The sequence below is a fragment of the Mycteria americana genome, chromosome 11 (genome assembly GCF_035582795.1).
Source record: "Mycteria americana isolate JAX WOST 10 ecotype Jacksonville Zoo and Gardens chromosome 11, USCA_MyAme_1.0, whole genome shotgun sequence".
Classification (NCBI taxonomy): domain Eukaryota; kingdom Metazoa; phylum Chordata; class Aves; order Ciconiiformes; family Ciconiidae; genus Mycteria; species Mycteria americana.
This window is the reverse complement of record NC_134375.1, coordinates 16,126,060-16,147,388: the sequence shown is the minus strand read 5'-3', so window position 1 is coordinate 16,147,388 and position 21,329 is coordinate 16,126,060. Positions and strand designations below refer to the sequence as shown.

The window sequence follows — 21,329 nt, the reverse complement described above, 5'->3', positions numbered from 1 at the left end:
TCTAAGCACAAGTGACAGTTGTCTGCTTATCCTTTCAATTAAATGCCCCTCAAACAAATCTCCTATGGTGATAAAAATCAATGCAAAATGCATTACTCCGCATCCCAGCAAAGTAGAGGAAGAGTTTAATGAAACAACGCTTGCACTCATATTGCTACACTCTGCCCTCTGTTAGACCCACACAAACTCACTGGAGTTGATGAATTTGCACAGGTCTAATTGCAGGCAGGATGATTTGTCCCACTCTAGCTTTATAAAGACATCCCTAAATTGATCAGAATGCATTACCATATTCTGTAGTTTGCTGGTTGCAATACTTGTCATGGAAAATAAAATAAATGATCCATGCCAAATTTGTATTAGTAAACTCCCATTGACACAGGCTGCCTCTTTTCACTGTTTAAGAGCAAGAGTCATGAACACAGGCTGTATGACTCATGTGGTCAGTTGACCTCAATGAACTAAAAGGCAACTGTTGGTAGGAAGGAAGAGACAGCTGTATGAATGAGGACTTGACGCCTCAGGCCTTCAGTCGTCAATGCCAACATAAAGTTCATTGTTCTACCCTTCATCCCTCTAGTATTGAAGGCATCAAGGGTATTTAACCCTGGCTTACCCTTTTCCAATAAGGTCCTTTTGGTATAAATTGCCAGCTCTCTTCTGGTATGTCCAGAGATAAAGTTGTCTTATTCAATATCTAAACTCCTACTTTGCACCCTTCAGGGTGATGCTACAACACTACCCCTTATCTATATATGAGTAGTTAAAAGTCAGTGCCTGTGAAAAAATTTAAAGGCTGAGGGTAATCTGTATCTTGCAATAACTGACTGCCAGTTACCCATACTGATTCTAGAGTGTGCAGGTCAACTTTCAGGTGTAGTATCCTTCACAGGAGAACAGCAGGACCTAGGCACACTATAGACTACATCTTTGGCATTTGATAAATAACATTGGTTTGCAACAATTCCTCTGATCTTAAAAACAGAAATAGGGTTTTCCAGACTCGTTGGTTTGGTCAGAGTTTTCCAGTGAGCCTGCCACCGTGCAATGCCTGTAACTGGGCTTTAGACCACCGATATCACACCACAGCTGCCCAAACCATCTAATTTTCTCTCTTTCATCCAGAAAGTAGTACAGTTTTCACTCCTTAGAACAGCCATTATTAAACAATATTTGGTGTTAGTATTTACGTATTAACTCAGATTGTAACCTAAACAACATTCATTCCCAACTAGAAGAGGCTGTAAAGGGAAAAGCTAAGCATATGTCTTTCCTTTCTATTGCCTGCTAAAGACTCCCGTTTTATGATATATTTAGATATGCAGTTTGCTATGACTTGTTGAACTTCAATGCACTGAACTCATTTTAGATTGTTAAGCAGACAGAGGACATATTTTCTCTCTGCCAGTCATTCATTAAGAAATAGGATGGCAGAGCAAAGTTTTTTTTAAAAAACAGGCCATCTACAGGGTAGCCTGTAATTAGAAATGATCTGAACCAGCCTGATTTCCAGTGGTGCTCAGTGTCCCACAGTTCCCACTGACATCAGTGCAGATTCTCAACAACTCCCAAGACAGGCTGCTACTTTGAAAAGCTAAAAGGGCTTTCCAGTAGCACAGGAATCTAACTTTAGGTGACACTGGGAAAGACCTTGGATCCATGTACTCAGTCTGCAAATTGAAGAATTGATCCTGCAATATGATTATCGCTCTAGCACTGGTCACAGCAGAATAGTTTCTTTGCTCACTAAAGACTGAAGCAGGGCCTTCTTCAGTTTGACTCCAACACCCAATAACTTAACTAGGCTGGCAGTGAAGGGGCAGTTCTGACCCAACATTTCCCTCTCTAAGAACAATTGCTTTAATCACCGCTTTCCAAAACATTGAGGAGTCCAGTACTGGTGCTCACACCTGCAGATGCAATGCAATAAGCAAGTGCTATCACCAGACTGCCACCCTTAAATATAGGCGATATCTGTACTTGCCTTTGTGGTTTTGACTTTATTTCCACTGCTGCAAGACCAACCTGAATAGTCTGGTAGCACTTTACAGTCCTCTCCATCCAAACAAGGATTCATATGACACCACCACTTCTGTAGGACAATGGAAGCTAGAAAAAGAAATAGGAAAGAGAAATAGAATACAATCTTTTTTTGAATGGTTGGTTTTAGTAGGGAGGTTGCCTTTGTGCTGTTCAATTGCTTGATTACAAAGGTAGAAACCAACAGTTATTGTTTTAACAGCTTATCACACTGATTGTTTTTGAGCTAAAAATGTAGCTAAAAAACTTCACCAGCACACAGAAGGGTAAATGCCGTATGCAAATAGCGAAGACAGGCAAGCACCACCCAGAGACTGACTCCAACATTTGAATTGACCTCTGGAAGTGCCTTTCCATCTCCACTGGCTACAAAGATGACTTGCCTCCTTCATTTACATGCTTCAGTCGAGTACCTGCTATAAAGCAGAATGAAACTAAGGCTTCTTGTTTAACCCGGACATGCATATGTGAGACTGGATGGAGAAATGCCAGTTTCTCCCTTCACTGGGTGAGAAAATAGAATTGCACAGAGATGTAAGCATGTGAGGTCTGTCAGCAAATAGTGCAGAGAAGAATGTGGAAATCACTGGAAAGCACTAGATTATTAACTAAAAATCTACTTGCCGTTACACTGCCAGTTTTGCAGTATGTTTTGGAAGACTACAGTAGTACACCTTAACTGTGCAAATTTATTAATTTTCTACCTTTAAGCCAATTTCCGTTAATAAGACCATGCTTGTTATTTTTACAAATATAGTCATGACTTTATAATACTGCTGTTAACAACAGATATACTTTCCCCACAAACAGCTGCAAACATCTGCATGCATTTCTCAGTTTTGCATTGTTCATTAGATTCATCTAATCCCACAAAATTATTATGAAATATATCAGTTCACAATGTTACATAATCTAAATTGGATTTCAAAATAAAATATGGCTTAAAATGTTCATTTAGTTAGTCTGCGTTATGCTACTATGTGCACAAAATACTGAATTGCATGCTTTAAACGATACCACATCCAAAAGAGGTTAACAAAAATAATTTAGTCTGCTGCTTGTAAAGCACTTTTTTCCTTTTAATTTCAAGGTAGATTCGTACTTCTGCAACCTTCAAATTAGGGTGACAAGCAGGCAAGCTGACATCAGGATATCGCTGAAACGTTCACTCAATTACTTTTGTTTTGCACTTTCACTCTAAGTCTACATGAAAAGCACTATGAAAAATATACTTCTGGAACACCAGTTTGGCTTTTATAAACTATTCTTTCAATCTCATAAAATTATAAAATAAATGCATGATTCCTTTGACCAGTCATTTGGATCTTAGATCATTTGCATTGATGCTGATTGATTGTTGACAGAACAGATGAAACTTCATTGTACTTCCTAGGAGGTGAGGGATCATTTCCACCCCAGACATATGGTCCAGTCATCTATTTTATCTCTCTGCTACTTTCTAAATTTGTTTTGATTTCTATACCACAGTTATTTCAGGTAAACATAAGCAAGTCTTGAAGGCCAGATTCAAAAAGACTGAGGGCACGTGCAGAGGTCCCTAAGCAAGCAGGAGATCTTGGCAGCAAGCTAAGCTGTGCTTCAAAGCCAGTGAGTCCTCCTGGGAAGCCTGGCTACTGCATTACACAGCTCTGCATAGTGCTGTTGTGAGTGTGGATGTGGTGACATGCTGTGACTTTGCCTGCACTATGACACATGAACATGCTTTCGTATATTTAGTGCCACCCTAAAAACATAAGTTCAACTTCAGATCCTGAAAACCACCTCTCACTCACCTGTCTCCTGCAGGTACCTAGAATCCCTTATGCCTCATAAGGGATACCTTATAGGTACCTTATGCAGGTACCTATATCCCTTATCCCTCAGTTACTCTGATAACTCCTTAGATCCAATCTTTTTCATATTGGTTTGGGTGCAATGTTTTGAGATCACAGAAAATGCACCAAACACAGCAGGTTTGGGTTTTTTTTTTTTATCTATACAACCTGCATCAACCTGCTCCTAACACCTGATTAAAGAAAAAAGGCATTAGTTGACTAGCCAAAAGCGCAGCACAGGAGTGGGTTCACACAGCATTCTTGACCAATTGTGCCCATGCAGCTTCCTGGTCTATGTGGACCATGTGGAACTGAATATAGTGAAACTGGCCCATCATCTCCAGCAGTACCGTCTTCCATTAAAACAAGCACAGATGTGAATGGGAAACATTGCTGAGTCAATCTGTAACTCAAATAAGATCCACAAGCTCTTCAATAGACTGCATATTTCACCTTCTATTCATCTCTTGTTTAGACACTTTCATAGAAAGTGACTCCAATCCTTCTGTTGACTGATTTCTATTCTGTGCAAATGCCTCTCCTCAGAGTAATGGCAACACTTGGAAATACTTAATACAGATCTCATTCCATTAGCTTCCAGCAAATCCCCGATTCTTTGCTGTAGCAATCCACTCATTCTTACATCCATTTTATGTCCAATTTCTTTGTAGTTGTAATGTCCACTCTGCTGATCTATATGTCCTAACTGGCTGTAGCTCTTTGTGTCAAACACACCCCTGAGATTAATCCATTAAAATTCTCCATCAAAGCCTTAGGCTTATCTTCATAGCTAGAGTTCTTTAACTATTGTTGTCTTTGTAACCGTGCAACTCACTGGAGGATATAAAGGCTTCCTCTTCTTTTCAGATTGAGGCACTCTTGGAAAGGTTTCAAGAGATGGCTTTTCTAAGAAATGAGAGCAGCTATGTCACTCCCATACACAACCACCCTTATGAAGGGAAAGGAGACTCCTTTGGTTTGACATTAGCCATCTGATTTGCTGGAAATCAGCCAGAAACCCTGCCAGAAATAAATCTTCTGCTGACATCGCTCCCTAGATAACCTGACTCCATGGAAACAGTAGGTTCATAGAGAATAAAGCCAAAAGGTGTCAATACATCATCTTGTCTCATGCAATTCACTGTGTTGTGCCCCTAGTTGTGTTTGGCTACACAGTGTCTTCCAAAACCAATCTGGAACAGGTGAAGAAAGAAACTTCTGCCGTTGTTTAACTGTCAGAAAAAATGGCAATCTCAGCATGAAACACACAGCCTTAGTTTTCTTCCTCTTCCTACCTCTTCTGTTGTGCTTTCTTCTCCTACATTACAGCACCTGTTAGCAATCATCATTTTCTCCCTATGAAGGTATTGAACATGCTGCAATCCAGTAACTTTTCAATCTTCTGCCTGATAAGCCGAGCTGATTGAACTCGCTCAGTTTTGCACCACAATGCATTTGTCTTTATTAATGCAGTTATTTCAAACAGGTTCAACTTCCTGTGAGTAGGACTATGCCATGTGACTGCCTTGGGCTTGTTGTTAATTACTCCTTGCCCCGCTGGATGAAATCCATACATGTTTTTGTCAGGAGAGATTCTATATTTGCTTTCGGGTCACTGCTGAAAATGTTGCAGTGTCAGGTGTAGAGCTAAGCACTGTGAAATCCCAGTAGGGATGTGCCATTTGACTACCACTTCCTACTGATAACTCTGCGGAGAGATGTGTTTTTGAGGTATGCTAGGTAACTGACACTGAGCAGTGCACGCAGCGGCATATGGTTCAAAATTAAATAGCTTACAAAAAATAAGACTTAAATCCTCAAATGTATTTAGTAACCAAATCTTTAGTTGAATAAATTATACATTAGCTTCCAAGGTAACTTGGAAAACACGGCCTTACATGCAGAAACTACCTGCATTAGTCTTGAAAGCTCCTCAGGAAATGAAATCAGTTGTGTCTGGCAAATCTCTTCTCAGAAAGTCACAAACTCTTGTGACCTGTACCCCAGGAATTCCTTGCTGATTGGATACTATATCAGCTTCTCAGTTATTCGCACAGGACTGAGATCAGCCTCAGTTGTCCCTAAGTATCTAGACCATGCTGCCTACTCTCTCAAAATTGACACAATACTAGTGCTCTTCTAGAATAACCCAAGTATTCTGAAATACATTTTGAATTACAACAACTGAGCAGAGATCTATTAGCCAGCTTGTTAGGACTACAAAATACCCAGGATCAGAATTGGGGGGGGGGTGTTTAATCCCAGTAGATGTTGGTAGCACCTTCTTTAGTTAACAATAAGTTAGAAAGTGCCTCCCCATCCTGTTTCTTACCAAAAGAACTGTGATACTGATCCACCTCAGCATTAGCAGTGTCAATATTTCACGCATTATGGGCCAGTATTATTTTTTTAAGGATTTCTGTGTGTTCTACTTGGAACAAACAAATTAGTATTGTCTTTAGTCTGGACAAATACAGATGTCTTTCCTACTCTACTGGATTAAGCTTTCTTCCATATAAGTTTTCAGTACACTATTCATTCTACTGTATATTTCCTTTTTTCTTTGAATACTGACACAGCATTAGCATACTTTTGAATTCTCAAGTATTCTGAAATCCATTCAAAAACAGTGGGAGGGAAATCTTCTCAGCTATTTCTTCTTTTATCTATTTCTTATGTATTGATTTTTTGTTTTCTTGTTTCTATATGCTCTCTTCCCTTCAGTCTGGAACCCTGATGGGCTTTCAGCCAAAACTGTCCTTTTTCTTCATTGCGGCTCTTTGGACCTACAGAAAATTCTTAAACAGTTCTTTAGTCCCTTTCACATTTTTGCCAATCTGAGTGTTTCCTCATAAATTCTAGGACTAATAGAATTGCCTGGATGGAAGATGATTTGGCTGGTGATGATTTACTTAGAGGCATTTAACACACTTAGCTAAGATAGCTACTCTACAGACAAAAGTTATTAATGTTTTATCTTCTTGGCAGTAGCTGTTAGACAAGCTGGAAGTACTTACTCAAGGATGTTTATTTCCATAAAGAAAATGGGTATAAACAAAATCTCATGACTACTTTAAATGTAATTTCGTTATCAACAGAAGAATGGGTTGACCTTTGCTAAGCAAAATCTTCTGTAGCTGCAGTCAAGTAGTAGTAGTATAGCTACAACTCAGGGCAGGGTATACAGTCTGCGTGGTATGTCCTCTCTACATATTTAAATACTTTCTTTCATATGATCTGCTTTTTTCTGAGTTTAGTGGCTCCATTTATCTACAGCAATATTTCTCAAAGTATCGGATGGGCCCGTGCTTGGAAGTTCAAATAACCCCCAGAAAAACAAGGTGTGCATGTGTACAGAAGAACTAGCCTTGCTTTTTGTTTGCCAATGCTTGTCAATAGCTTTCACAACTAAGTTCAAATACACAAATGACAGTTTCTTGTTGGATGCATCCAAAATGTAATTATCTAAGTAAGTGTGTTATCATGGGCAAAGGATAAAAAACGTCCTGACCCAAAGAGTTCTTGCCCTGTACTCTCATCTAGGCTATGATGAGTGATTTTACTGTGCTTGTAAAAATGCTAGGAAGATCTTAGTCTATAACAAACATTGATTTTCACCTTCATATCTTTCTTTTTAAACAAAGTACTTTGACTTCTACTACTACCGATATTTAAAGTTTCCAATATGAAAGACACTGTAGAAATGCAAAGCACTCTATAAATGTTAATTAGGACCCACAACACAGTATTACTGCACAACATGGAAAAGGACTGATTTGTAGAAATCAGGGCACTTAAGACTTTCACTTTATGTATTTGCAAGATTTAACTAGCTTTTATTTTCTTTTCTGCACCACTTCAACACCTTTTCCTTGGAACTCACCTGGATATCTATCATTTCTTCTGTAACGCCAAAGTACTTAGTTTCCTCGTTAGCACGTATCATGAGAAAAAATGGCACTTCTATGTGTAGGTGTATGCCTAAATGTAATTATGCAAACATCCATTCTGACTTGGCTCAAATAGGGGGCTTTCCTGCAATTTTAGTAGGTGTGAATACTGGTACATGTATTCACTACCTCTTTGAGCAGGACTTAGCCTTAACATATAGTGCTGCTCCAATAAACTGCTGCTTTAAATCTGACCTTGTGTAAAATTCTTTAGCATCTGTCAACCTATTCAAAATGTAAATATCCAGCTGGCCTATGACTGTATCCTAAAAAACAAGATGATGGGCTTTATAAGCCTATTTCATGGGCTATATATACAAAAGGGCACAATGCCCGATAGTCATCAACAAGGAGCACTGTTTGATGAACTAGGCTCTACCCCAACCCAAATTAACAAACAAGCTGTCACTGAAACCCAGTGGGATCTAGGTCAGGAAACCCATATGCTGCAAGACTGAGAAAACTAAGGAAAAATACCCAACTAAATTAAAAACTTGTAAAATACTAAAAACAGATGTATAAATTTCAAATGAGAAAGGCTTATTTTAATTTGGTTACAATTTACTGGGGAAAAAAAATCCAAATAGGTTATAGCAGAAAGCTACTCAAATGTCAAGATCGAGTCCAGAACAGAATGGTAAGTACAGTTTGTCTAGACTTTGCTAAAGTCCCAGATCTTTGCAGTCTTCCATATTCTGTAAGAACCTATTTCTTGCAGTAGTCTTAATTTCTCATGGGGCATCTACTATCTATGACCAGTGATATGCTTGCCTGGCCTAAAGAAAAGCTAGAATCAACTCTTGCTTTCCTGGGTTGTTAACTCTAAACCAGAAATCAGACCTTCATTTTAAAATAGCAAGGAGAAGCAGACTTCTGTAAAATTATCATGCAGATCTCAACAAAACTAGTTGTAATTATTTAATTATATAACCATCTGCTTGTTTGGTCAAGAAAGGAAAACATAATTACATTCCAATAGCCTTACAAAGGCTCCTACTCTGCATAGAACATGAAATACGATCCCATTTACTCTGCTCCAATGGCCTTTTGGGGCTGCCCAAGAACAACTGAAACATGCAAACCCTGAAAAGTTCACAGGCAACTGATTTCACCCTGTTTACTATTGTTTTCCAGCATGACTTGCACAGAGATATTTTCCTTTTGAGTGTGTGTAGAAGAGGCTAAAAGCCAAATAGAATATATTTTCTAAATCCAAACAGAAGTGCTATAAAAACTACTAAGCAAGTTTAGTAAGTACTAGCCTACTTTTACCAAGAATTCCAATGGGTAGAAGCAACTCTCTGTGTATGAATAAAAACTGTGTAGTCTGACACAACAGGTGGGTGGTACTTTCTGGACACACACTCAATGAATGTGAACTACATTGTTTTCTCATTTTGTCCAAACACAGTTTAGCACATAAGTAATTTGAGGGTGGTCAGTCACTGGAACAGCCTCCCCAGGGAAGCGGTCACTGCACCAAGACTGTCAGAGTTCCAAGAAATGTCTGGATGATGTTCTTAATCATATGATTTAGTTTTAGGTAGCCCTGCGAGGAGCAGGGAGTTGGTCTCGATAATCTTTATGGGTCCCTTCCAACTTGAGAGATTCTATGATTCTTTAATTTAAGGTAGGAACTGCAGGTACCAACCACCATGTGCATGCCATGCATGATCAACAGTACAGAGATAATTGCTGCCCTAATGTAAATGATAACTCCTACTGGATAAGGTCTGAAGTTCAAAGAAAATACTTTAAAAGACTACTGCAAGCCAATTGCTCCATAAAACCTTTTCTTTTGGTTAGAAAAGTAACTCTGTGCTTTGGGCATGTCCTTCCCTTTAAGCTCAGGGCAAAATATAGGCAAATTAAACAGCCCTGCATTCAGTAAAAAGGTGCTGGAAAAGAAAATGAAATGTCTGTATCAGATTGAAATATGCAAATTCAAGACATAAACTGTTTCTGGCTTCCACAGTGTAGAAGCCTACTGAAGGATATGTATAGAGTGGGAGAAAACACATCTAATCCTGAGGCTAAGGAAAGACAGTTATAGTTTCCGTGCTACAGCAACTGAATAACACTGACTGTAGTCCCATATGCTTGCAAAAATAAGCGAAGCATGTTAAAGCATTACCCTAAGGGGTGAGGGGGAATCAAAGGCTTCCACTTTAGAAACCAAAATCTTATATTCGTAATATTTTGTCATATTTAATTTCAACTATACTTGAAGAAAAAACAGCTACTAAATTCTTTCAGCAACTATTTGCATTGACAAACGGAATTAAGTGTCTATTGTATCATGCATGTATATCTTTCTGTCATGGAAAGACAGTATCACCTTTGCAATCCTTAAGCAAGTTTAAAACAATGCCTGACTTTTATTATCTGTTGTACGTAAAAGTATTTCTGCTGTTTGATGTGTCACCTAAAAATACAGAAGGTACTTCTGATTTGACAAGAAAACTACTTAACAAATTGCACAGTTAAAGTCGATTGTGTTCCTGAGTTACAAGGCATAAAAAGACTAAGCATCAAAAAAAAAAAATTTTTTAAATCTACTTTCTTAAATAACAGGTTCTCAAAACAGATAATAGGTTAAAAAAACCCAGATGTTTCATGTATTTAGAATTTTATGTTTAAAACTAAATATCTCTGAATGTTATATTAAAAACTGGATTTTAAAGCTTTTGTTTTATATTTAACTTGTAAAGGTTGCAATTTTGTGTGAAAGAATGAAAACAGAAGGGTCTTGCTTATGAATTAAGGAAATGGGGATCTGGTAACTTTTAGACTTTCTATTTAAAAAAAAAAAAAAAAAAAAAATCTGTCTTGGAGTAACCGTTTACTAAGTTAAGAAGAGCAGCAGCCTCTCCAGGGAACAGACTCTCCTGGTGGGAAAAGTAAGAAGGGTAACCCACAATTTCTGAACTGCTGGTAAGCCAGAAAGGAAAATGGTGGGGGTGAGGTACAGAGCGAACCTCAGGGAGGCAAGTTTTATATAGCCTCAGAATGCCTGGTCAACGTTACAATCAAGGTAAGATTTTAGCTTTAGTATATATAATCAATTTAATTTTGAGTAAGTTATACTGCTAAAAGCATAAGGATGGCAATATTGAGCTCTGTGAGGATTTCAACATCTACCCAGGAAGGTGATGGACTAAGGCAACTGTACCACATTTTTCTCTCATCAGGTAGGTGACCTAGCTCAGACACTGTGTCCTGTGCAGCAGTATGCTTGCTCTGCTCTCCATACTCTAACGTATTTGGGGTTACAACACATGAAACTGAATAGACATGAGGCATTATTATAGCACTGACGTCCAACATACGAGACCATTAGGCACATAAAATGGTAAAACATCCACCTAGAGAACAGCTCTCAAAGTCAGATGTCCCAGCCCTATCTGCATGCCCAGTCACAGGGCTGCATTTATTATCCAGTGACTTTTCAGCCAAGCTACTAAGTCTAAAAACAACTGGAAGGGTTAATATCATAAGCTTGAATTTCTTGGCTTATTCTGTTTTCAGACTAGCTTTAAAGAGAATTCTTCTGTGAAAAAAATTAAGAAGTTTTATTGGCACAGACATGAAATGGACAAGTACATATATTAAGAGGATTAATTACACCCAGATTTATGCACAGACTCATTATCATGAATGCACAGAGATGTTTCCAAAATTAACAAAAGGAAGGATTATGCTTTTGAGGCAGTAGGAAGTCAAACAATCAAGGAGACTAAACTTGAATCAATGAGCGAGCAGGAGACTGCTTACCTTCCACACACGAGGGCTGAGCCCTTGTCGTACCAGCCACCTGCCCTGGGAAGCAGGAGCACTTGACCGTTTGCGATCGTTCTTCAATCCGGTTCTTATTGCAGCAACGATGCACTGCCACAACTTCGCATGTCCCTTGCTTGACTTGGTGCTGGCCTAATAATTGCAGAGATTAAGTGATGGAGAGCAAAACAAAACATCAGTGCATAAAGAAAAAGCTGGTTCGCACAGTCCTACAAGATACTGAATCTCTCAAACACCAGTTTAAATCCCAGGAAGACAGAGGTGCAAAGCACCTTGTAGAATCTGGCTTATTCTCCGAGTTTATCCTATTCTTACTAAAAAAGATTAGTTCATCATAAGAAGTCAATTTTTCAGTCTATCTACCCTGTCCCTTACAAAGCCTTACTTACTTTCTCCCTTACATAGGCAGCAAAGGAAATTGAAGTAGTCAGTTAGATGGATTAGACAAGACGACATGCAGAGGTAGAGCACAATCCTCCTTCCTTTGGCTTCCCGTCTTGCATTAGGTTTTATATTTAATTCTTCCCCTTCATAAATGGACACAATGGACAGGATAATTCTTAATGCAAGGGAAACATCTTAACTAGTAGGGAAACTTTCTAACATAACAACATTTAAGCACTGCCTGCTATGCCTATCATTACAGGTAGGCTAAGAACGAGGTAGGCTGGAAAGCCATCATAGGTGGTCAAGTTTTGTCAAAAAAAAAAAAAAAAAAAAGAAAAACAACCCCACACCCAAACTATATGGATTTCTCAAGTTCTCTCCCAGCCCATTTTGAACAAACCTGTGATAAATATTCTGTCCTATTGCTTTTCTCTCAAGTGCCTTTCCTCACAATTCTCTGTCCCCTATTTCTCTGAGTTTATTTTTCCCTTCCTCTCCTTTCCTTGCTCCTGGCCTTCACATCTTAGCTCCACCGCTCCGTGCACCTGACCATTTTCCTCCACTGCCAAACTTACTCTCTGCCCTATCTAAAACCCTTTCTCAGAAACCCCACTTCACAAAACCCCTCTCCTGTTTGCGTAAGTCATTTCTATGTCCTCACTTTCCTTAACAGCCTTCAAGTGCTTCATCTTGCATTTGTCTCCTCTTATTTAGAGTAGAGCCTTGGATGGCTCTTATCTGTGTTTGTAAAGCACCTTGTAAATTAACAGCACTACAGAACAGGGTGGGTTTTTTTAATAAGTGAGCTAGACAGAGAGACAATGCTGAGAATAATAAAAATATTCACCATCAAAGCAGTACAGGCTCCTTATATGAGAAGAGACTACGGTACAGATATCGGTGTAGGTGTGTGCAATATCAAAGGTACAGCAGGCTAAAGAAAGGAAGCTGAGAGCACTCTTCAGAAACAGACAATCCTCCAAGTGGCAAGCCTGGAGGATTGTCCTGTTTCCTACTCACTCCATGCTTGCCCTAGGTTTTTCGTTGTTGTTGGGTTTTTCTTGTGGTTTTTGTTTGTTTGGGGTTTTGTTGTTTGGTTTTGGGGTTTTTTGTTTGGTTGGGGGTTTTGTTTGTTTGTTGTTGTTTTGGTTTTTTTACGGTATCTGTTACTAATTAATACCAGACACAGGATTTTGAGATAGAGAACACCTTGGTCTCATGCAATATGGCCAGGCTTACATCCTTATAGATGAAATCTTATTGATTGATTAAGAACACTGTACTTTTTGGGCATAAATTTTTATGAGTTGATTAAGTGGGAAATCTTAACCTTCAAAAGAGTTATCAACGCAATTCAGGCTTCTAAAGGGGTTTTCCAAAAAAAGGAGAGTATTCAAATATATACAAATATATAACTTTTTAAAAGGTTGGCTTGGCAATGTTCCTTTGCTGTGTGTGTTTTGGTTTCACAAATATTTCAAGCACATCTGACTTTTGTTGCCAAATTTGTATTCACAACAACCTCAATGGACAAGAAACTATGCATATGCAATCCTGGAAAGGAAATTTCATCTTCTATTTGTGCACTCAACATGTAAAAAGGAATTATATACACAGACATGGGTTTTGGGGTTTTTTTTCTGAGGAAAAAGCTACACTGTATTTTTAAGCAAAATACGCTACAACAGAAAAATGCATCATGTATTTTAAAGTTGGAAAAATGTTGAAGACAGCATAAAAGTATCTTACATAGCTACTGCAATAAGTTTATTGGCAGACTGTGAATTTTCATGCAAGTACCCAATACCCATATCATAATAAACATGATAAAAATGAAAACAGCTACCAGCTTATAGGACAGTAACTTCTCTGTAAGTCAATATGGAAAATAAATACACAAATAGAGAAATTAAACTGGCCATGCCACTTCATTCCAAAGTATTATTCTTCAAAACACCTCACATGACAATGTTTGGAGATAAAGCAGGTGGCCAGAGGTTCTGATAGAAAAGAATTTGTAAACTGAGGTGGTTAATTTAAGAGAGTATATTTATTTATTCATTAGATCTACAGCCTGACTCAAAACTCTCTGGTGTAAATAGGGCAAATTTCCACTGGTTTCCTACGGTGCTTACAGTGGTAGTCCTACATTCACTGGAGTCAATAACAAAACTTCTGTTGACTTCAGGAGAGCAAAGTCACAGTCTGGACTGTCTCTTGAGAAGGAGATTTTATAAGGGAGGGAAGAAAAAACAAAAATTTGGAACTGCTTAGGCCACATACTTGAGTTTGCCACATATCTCATCTGAAAGACGAAGCAGTCAGGTCTTCTTTTTAAAGTCATTCACCAGACATCAGATACCAAGATAAGAGTAGAATCCATTTTTTAAGAAGGTACATCATAAGAATGGAGTAGATCCAGCTCCAACAATCAATATGTAGCTGAAAGAATGTCTATTTTCAAGCTCAAATCCCACTTCCTTTAGGTGAACAGTCCCATTAAGTCAATACCAAAATAAATCAAACAGATTGGCCCTGAGCATACAGCCCAAAAAAAACTGGGGCTCACTTTCAATTATCTTATTTGAATTTTAAAGCAGTGACAGTGCTCCTCTGAAGTGCCAGGAGTCAACAGGCACACAGATGTTTGCAGAAGGCAAAATTAAATTACCTCATGAATGCACCCTTTGGTTTAGTAGCTGTTTCACTGTACACTTATTCATGCTTCACAGCTACACAAGCAGGTGAGAGAAGGTGTCCCCTCTTCATCTGCTGGCAGGGGTACGATGCTAAGGTTTGAAAGTACTGCTGCCATGCAAAGGAAGACAGCGCTCTCCTCCCTTGTCCCTAGTGCGCAGATCTTATGGACTATAACAGTGAAAGGTACTAAAAAGCCAAAGACATCTGCATGCATCATTTGCATTAATTGGATTGCCCTTGTAATAGTCTTTCCCCTCCTACATATTCACATCTATATTTTCTCCTGCTTGTTCACACACATCTTAACGCTTTTTATTCTGTTGAACACCATACGTATTTCTTCTTAATATTCAGACACATCTGTGAACAGGTGCTGAACAAATGCTAAGTGTTAACATGCAGGCTTTCTGTCCCATTTTTGTCAGTATTCAGCAATCTAGAGGACAAGCACTCAGTTTGCTGAGTGGTTTTCCAATTTAAGAAAACTCACAGAATATCTTAAAAACTAACCATCAGCTCAGTCTATTCTCTGCCTAGATCTACTGAAACCTGTTGTACCTACATTCAGGTGCCCAAAGGCAGCAAAAATAAAGAATACAAGAATACTCCCCTGCACATTTTAATCTCCATTTTGCACTAGATAAACCTTCATCTCAGGTTTAAAGTACATTTAAGGTACAGCTGAGAGCATAATGGCAGAAAAACCTCACTAAAAGCCTTAAAATATTTTATAATCAATGGATTCTCAGGAAGCCAAGGTATTAGGGGAGCAGGGACTGAAGAATTTTTAAAGTGTGAAGATCATAGTAAGTGAATTCTATGCCAGACACATCAGGAAAGCCATTTCAGGGAAAACTGCAATGAGAGATAGGGAGAAAGCCAGGCTCTGGAGAGCAAAGCCCCTTTGGGCTCACTTATAAAAAGCCCATAAATTCATAGCTCTTCACCTGTAAACCTATTCAGATCTGCAACCTAAGGGCTGTCAATATTTGCAGTTGAAATTCAGTTACATCTTCACATTTAAATAAGAAAACTCTCCAAGGAGAGATACATTTTATCAGCAACAGTACCAGAGAAAGGTTCCTGTCATAGAACACCTTCCGCATACCGAAGAAGGGATGTCTGCCAGCCAGGCACTGTAGAGGACAGAGGATGAATGTTGAAAACTATGTGGCTTTGGGTTACTTCTGATCAGGAGTTTGGCACATGTGTTGCTCTCCATATCCCAGTTTCTGTACAGCTTAGCTTCCCTAGAAATACCAACACTATTCAAGTTCACTAAGGACACTTTCCCTATCTCTCCATACAGGGCACAGACACAACGGGATAGGGCTCGCTAACGGAAGCAACCTCCAGGACACTCCCTGCTATGAATTGTGCTGCCTTTCATAATGAGATACCTACAGATAACAACAGCCTTCGGTGCCCACATCCAGAATGCCTCCTACAAAGGCTCTGTGACTGTTTCTTTGTTACCTGTGGGCTTTCCAGTCCAGAAGATGGAAAGCCCACAGATTTCAGAGAAGGCAGTCATCATCTCTGAAGAACAAGAAAGTACAAACTGGGAAGTTATTAGGCTTGCACATTACAAGCCAGCACAAGTGTTGTGAGTAGAGTTGACTAAATAATCACCACTGAACTGTTTATTCCCAGTTTAATACATTTTTTCAACCAACTTATTTGACAAGACCTTATTTTCACTTTCTTCATAGAAGTCAGGGGGCAGATATGCAATTAATGCTTCTAAAACTCTTTGAAATCCTCAAATGAAAAGAGGGAAATACAATTATTGTTAATAAAATATCAAACATTACAGTGATGTACTTCAAAACTACAAGGAAAATATCAAAGAAAGAGGAAGGCTTTCAGAAGGTTGCTAGCCAATTCTGTCCACATCCATTTCATGTCTGTGACTAATTCTAATCACTCCCAAGGAGTACTCTTTCAATGCAATATACATGCAGGCAGCATGCCTTTATCAGAAATCCTGAATAACCTCTTCTTTTTCTAATTTCATAGCTAACAAACATATGGAAAAGACACGCTTAAAGGGAGTTATCTCTGTTTCATAAGCTGCCCCCTTTGATGAAGAAAGCAACTGGTACTTCTGGAGAACAGCACATCTAGACAGTAGGACAATATGACCCTAGCTCAGCACATTCTTCAGTAAACCTCAAAACCAGCAAGCTTGGTCTGCACAGAATCAACTGCATCATTTATTTAAAGGGTAAGAGGATGTCTGTCAATATGGAGATGAATGGCTATGGAACCTAATATTGCAGACAACAGTAAGAGAAACAAGTGAGTTTAGAAGTCGGCACTGATGCTGTTTGGAAGAGGAAAGCACTCTAAAAAGCTTGGTGCCAGTTCATCGTCTGTTGCGCCTTCATCTCATGCTGACTTTTGCTTACAAATATATGAACACACAGAAGCACACAGCAAGAGGCAAATATTCTTAGGAAAACACATATATTAAAGGAAATAACATTTGCTATTTTTCACATTTTTTTTACCAAACATATTTCTGAGAACCTCTCCAGCTCATGGGGTGTTTTTTGGGGGGAAAAAGGAGAAGGGGTGTTTCTAAAGATGACACCTCTTCTCAAAAGAAGCAGCTAAAAGTCACTTGGAATGTAAAATTAACACACCATCTTCTAAGGCTGAAGTAGTAGTTCAGCACAGCTTTGCTACCATTCCATCAGCCACTGGATTGTTTCATAATAATTTCACATTCATGTCAAGGTCCTGACTTAGATGCTCTCCTTCCTCAAGGATATACAATATTTATACATATAGTTTCTCATAAATTGTCTCTGCATATACAATTCAGTCCAGTTTCACTTGTAAAGTTTTACCTTTTCATTTGTTAGCAGTAAGGGACTGTTCAGAAATAGTCCAGAACTGCCACAAAAGGCCAGTTCAACTGCTCTATGGATAAAGAGACAAGAAATATCTTCCCATAATCACCTGCCCATCATAATAAGCAAAGTAAGATGTAGCACACACACATACACACACAAAAAATGGAGCAAGGAATCCAGTTTGCCATGCATTACTCTCACATTCCTCAAATACACAGCAGTGTTGTGATTACTAGAGCTAACATCTGTAACAAAAAAGGCAAGCAAAGATACAATGATTTCCCAGATGAAGGAATTGACGTTGATGCTCACACAAATTGCAGGTTTCAAACAAAAGGGTTTATCACAGCCCATAAAGTTACAGCCTTTGTTCCAATCAAACATTTGTGCTTCATTGGTTGTGGAAGCCACTAGTATGGCACGTGCAAAATCACAATCAGCATTTTATCTGGATAACCAGGGAACCAGCACTGAACTACTTTAACTTGTTTTGGGCAAGAATTGACACCCAAGGAAAACAACAACTCTCAAAACGAGCGACTAATTTGAGAGGAACCCTAGGGGTACAGTAGATCTAGATGTGTACTTAAAAAAAAAGGTGAGTGACCTCAAACCCTGATAATGAGACCCAAAAAGTTAATGAAATCAAAGCATAACCTTTCAGCGCAGGTGGAGGAACATGCTGACACAGCTAGAGAGAATCATGTAATACAGTGAATTCTTTGGCGAGTGTCAGAGGTCACATCCATATGGAGATTAAAGTCCCCTGGAATAAGTAGCACAGGTGACCTTAGATCAGACACAAGCACTGAGACTTCTCCAAGGAATGAAGCATTAAATCTGAGTGGTCGATAAATCAAAACAGCCGAGACCAAAGTAGGTGCTGCAAATGGGGGAGGGAGGAGGGAAAAGTTGCTACAAATGAAAAGAAAGGAGGATGAAGAGTGACCTGGAAGCAAAAATAAATTAAAACATGAGCCTCTCTACCTGCTGGGGTGCCACGATGAAGTTAATCAATAAGGACTGCCTTTCAGCCAGGCAGTGATATTCAACCTGGTTCAAGCACACATATCATTTGTACAAATGAAATCTAAGAGCATAAAACTTCATAAAGTACCTCGGAGTAAAGTGGTGCTAATCATTTCCTGCGGGAAACTTCTACTGTGTGGCTATTTTAGGTGAGGCAGAGAAGAAAATACAAGGGAAATATTTGGTTTTCCATCATAACTTGTAGCAAATGAGCAACATTGTGCTCTGTAATATAGAAGTATTTCCCACATGTCCCATTAACATTCACTCTCGCTATTACATGCAGACCACTCTTTTTCTCTCATTTGTTCCTTCCTTCACAAATTTATCATGAAAGAAAGGGAAAAAGAATGAAACTAGTTCCCTAGAGAGATCTCTGCTTGCCTGGAAGCAGGTACACACACATCCATATAGGCCAGGCTAACGGTTACTCACCAGTTTGTAAGCAAAAATTAAATTTTCTGCCCCAGTTGTGAAGGGCTGATGGCATCTAAAAACAGGGTCATTCTTGCTATAGGAAAGCAAAAGTAGCATACCTGGGACTGCAAACTGGGAAGGACTATCCCATCCACATCCGTAACTAGCTCTTCATCGATGGCAGAACCCATTCTGACCAAGATACCATCAATACAGCCCTAGCAGGCACTGGGGCTCAGGTGAGCTCGCTGTCCCCAGCAGTCTGCTGCCATTTGCAGCTGCTCACCATACCCAAACTCAGTACCGTACTTGCACGACTTATTACTTCACATCTATGACATGCCAGAAGTTCCTTTAATATTATAATAAACTTTAAGAAAGAAAAAAAGAAAGAAAAACTCTTAAGTCTGCCTCATGTATGCAACTAAATAAATTTTGAGGATTAAGCCTTGTGCCCTTCCAAGTATTCCTCCATCACCTGAAACATCAAATGACCATTTTGGGATGAGCTGTGTAAAACAAATGTTTGTAATCTACTAAATACCAGAGGTATTTTTAACCCAGTTCAAGGTCATTCATCAGACAAGAATGATATTTGTTTACAGAATATGAAACAGCAATTGTCACCTAAGTCATTAGGCTCTGCAGACTAAGTAAATGGCAGTTGCCAGAAAACAAAGTAGATGTTTGGGAAAGCAGCATTTTCTTCATTTCAAGTAAAAATTGAATCTTTGTTCTCATGTCCAAGTATAATGGGTAAAACCGAGTAGGGCAACCAAGTAAACTTCTAGTCTGTTCCGTTTCAGTACTCAAAACAGCTCAAATCTACAAGGTACAAAGAACTTCTGCTTTTCTGGTTTTTATTTTTTAAAGGCAAAGGTGCGTTTCCCTCCTTAAATTGAATTACTTTTATGGGACTGTAAAGTAATAGGACTGTGCCTGAATTCAGCAGTTAGAGGTAAGCAAATGAATAATTATTTTTGAGTTAACCCTCATTTGAGAATCTGCTCAAGAAAGATCCAGATATAACTGTTGTCACTAAATGGTATGGTTTATGAAAGTGTTTCTGGTTGTCCTGTTTGACAGTCTTAAATTAAAAGACTGACTGGCAGTGAATCTCTCTTTCCATTAATCGCTCTGTGTTTATTAAAATCACACAGCAGTATTTGTTGCTACTAGAAGGCTTTTGCAAAAAACAGGACCAGTGGATAATTTGCACATTTGAATGATACATTTCATTGCTGAAGTGAGATGAAATTTTCATGCGACAGGCAAATCAGGCAAATGGAACTCCGAGGAACGTTATGAGCAATCAGATCAGTTAACGCACTGGGCACCAGGCCAGCAGCTCCTCAGCTGGCCTTTAATCCCTGGAAAAGCCCCTATGTCTTGATCACCACTGATTAATTATTTTCAGAGTTTGCCTCATTTTGTATCAGGTTTTATATAGCTGTAATGGTTATCTTGGGTTTATTCCGATGGAATGGACAAGGAAAGCATTGCAGCAGTCCAAGTATAAGATCCAGCTGCCAGTTAAGCAATAACAGGCCATGAAACTAAATTGCACAAATGCATTTTTAATTCTGAGTGGCATGAGAACTTTTAAACGGTTTCAGCATGTGCAGACTCCATCCAACCTGGCTGAACAGCTAATTGAACTTAAGCTATTTTAACTATTATAACCATAAGTGCAAAGCATAAGTGAGGTTTCCAGAATGCCAAAAGACTTTTTTTAGTCAGTATTATTGAATGGGTTTTTTTTCTTATATGGAAAAAAATGACCCTGCAGAGTGCACACCATTTTATGCTACATTGTAACAGTGAAAGAGACAACAATAAAATATAGTCACAATCAAATAAAATGAGAATCAGAACCTGATAACAATTTCCCATGGGCCCACATTATAACTCATGACCCTGACTTATACAGCTAACAATAAAATAATAATTAAAAAGAAGGTCAGAATTCAGAAGTTGTGAGGGTCTGTGCATTTCCTGTTTCATATTGATGACTTTTTCAAAGCTTCACCATTAATACTTTTTTTATTTTCAAGGTTCTGCAGATCTCTTGAGCCTCTCAACTTTCACTTTTTAATCTTCTTTACCTAAGAATAAAGGTGCAAATTAAAATTTTGACATGTCGGTTACAGGCTGTAGCCCAAGAAAAGTCCAGAGACGTGCAGATTGGAGGCCCATATCTGGAGACCTGTGTTCAGTAACTAGGTGCATGCACAAATGGGTGCTGCCACAACACACATCCTATGCTGATCTTTCACCTTATTTCCTCCATGTTATTTACATTATTAACCCTA

The 21,329-nt window shown here is 38.7% G+C and overlaps 1 protein-coding gene across 1 annotated transcript in view; it reads right to left on the bottom strand.

Moving 5' to 3' along the window:
• Positions 1-1,957: 1,957 nt before the first annotated feature.
• The window catches only part of TAFA4 (TAFA chemokine like family member 4), a 50,869-nt gene continuing 31,497 nt past the window's right edge, over positions 1,958-21,329 (bottom strand). The window contains exons 3-4 of the mRNA XM_075513662.1: positions 11,600-11,755; positions 1,958-2,109 (exon numbers count right to left, since the gene is read on the bottom strand). Of these exons, the coding sequence (XP_075369777.1) occupies positions 1,958-2,109; positions 11,600-11,755 (308 nt within the window). The remainder of the gene's footprint in view (positions 2,110-11,599; positions 11,756-21,329) is intronic.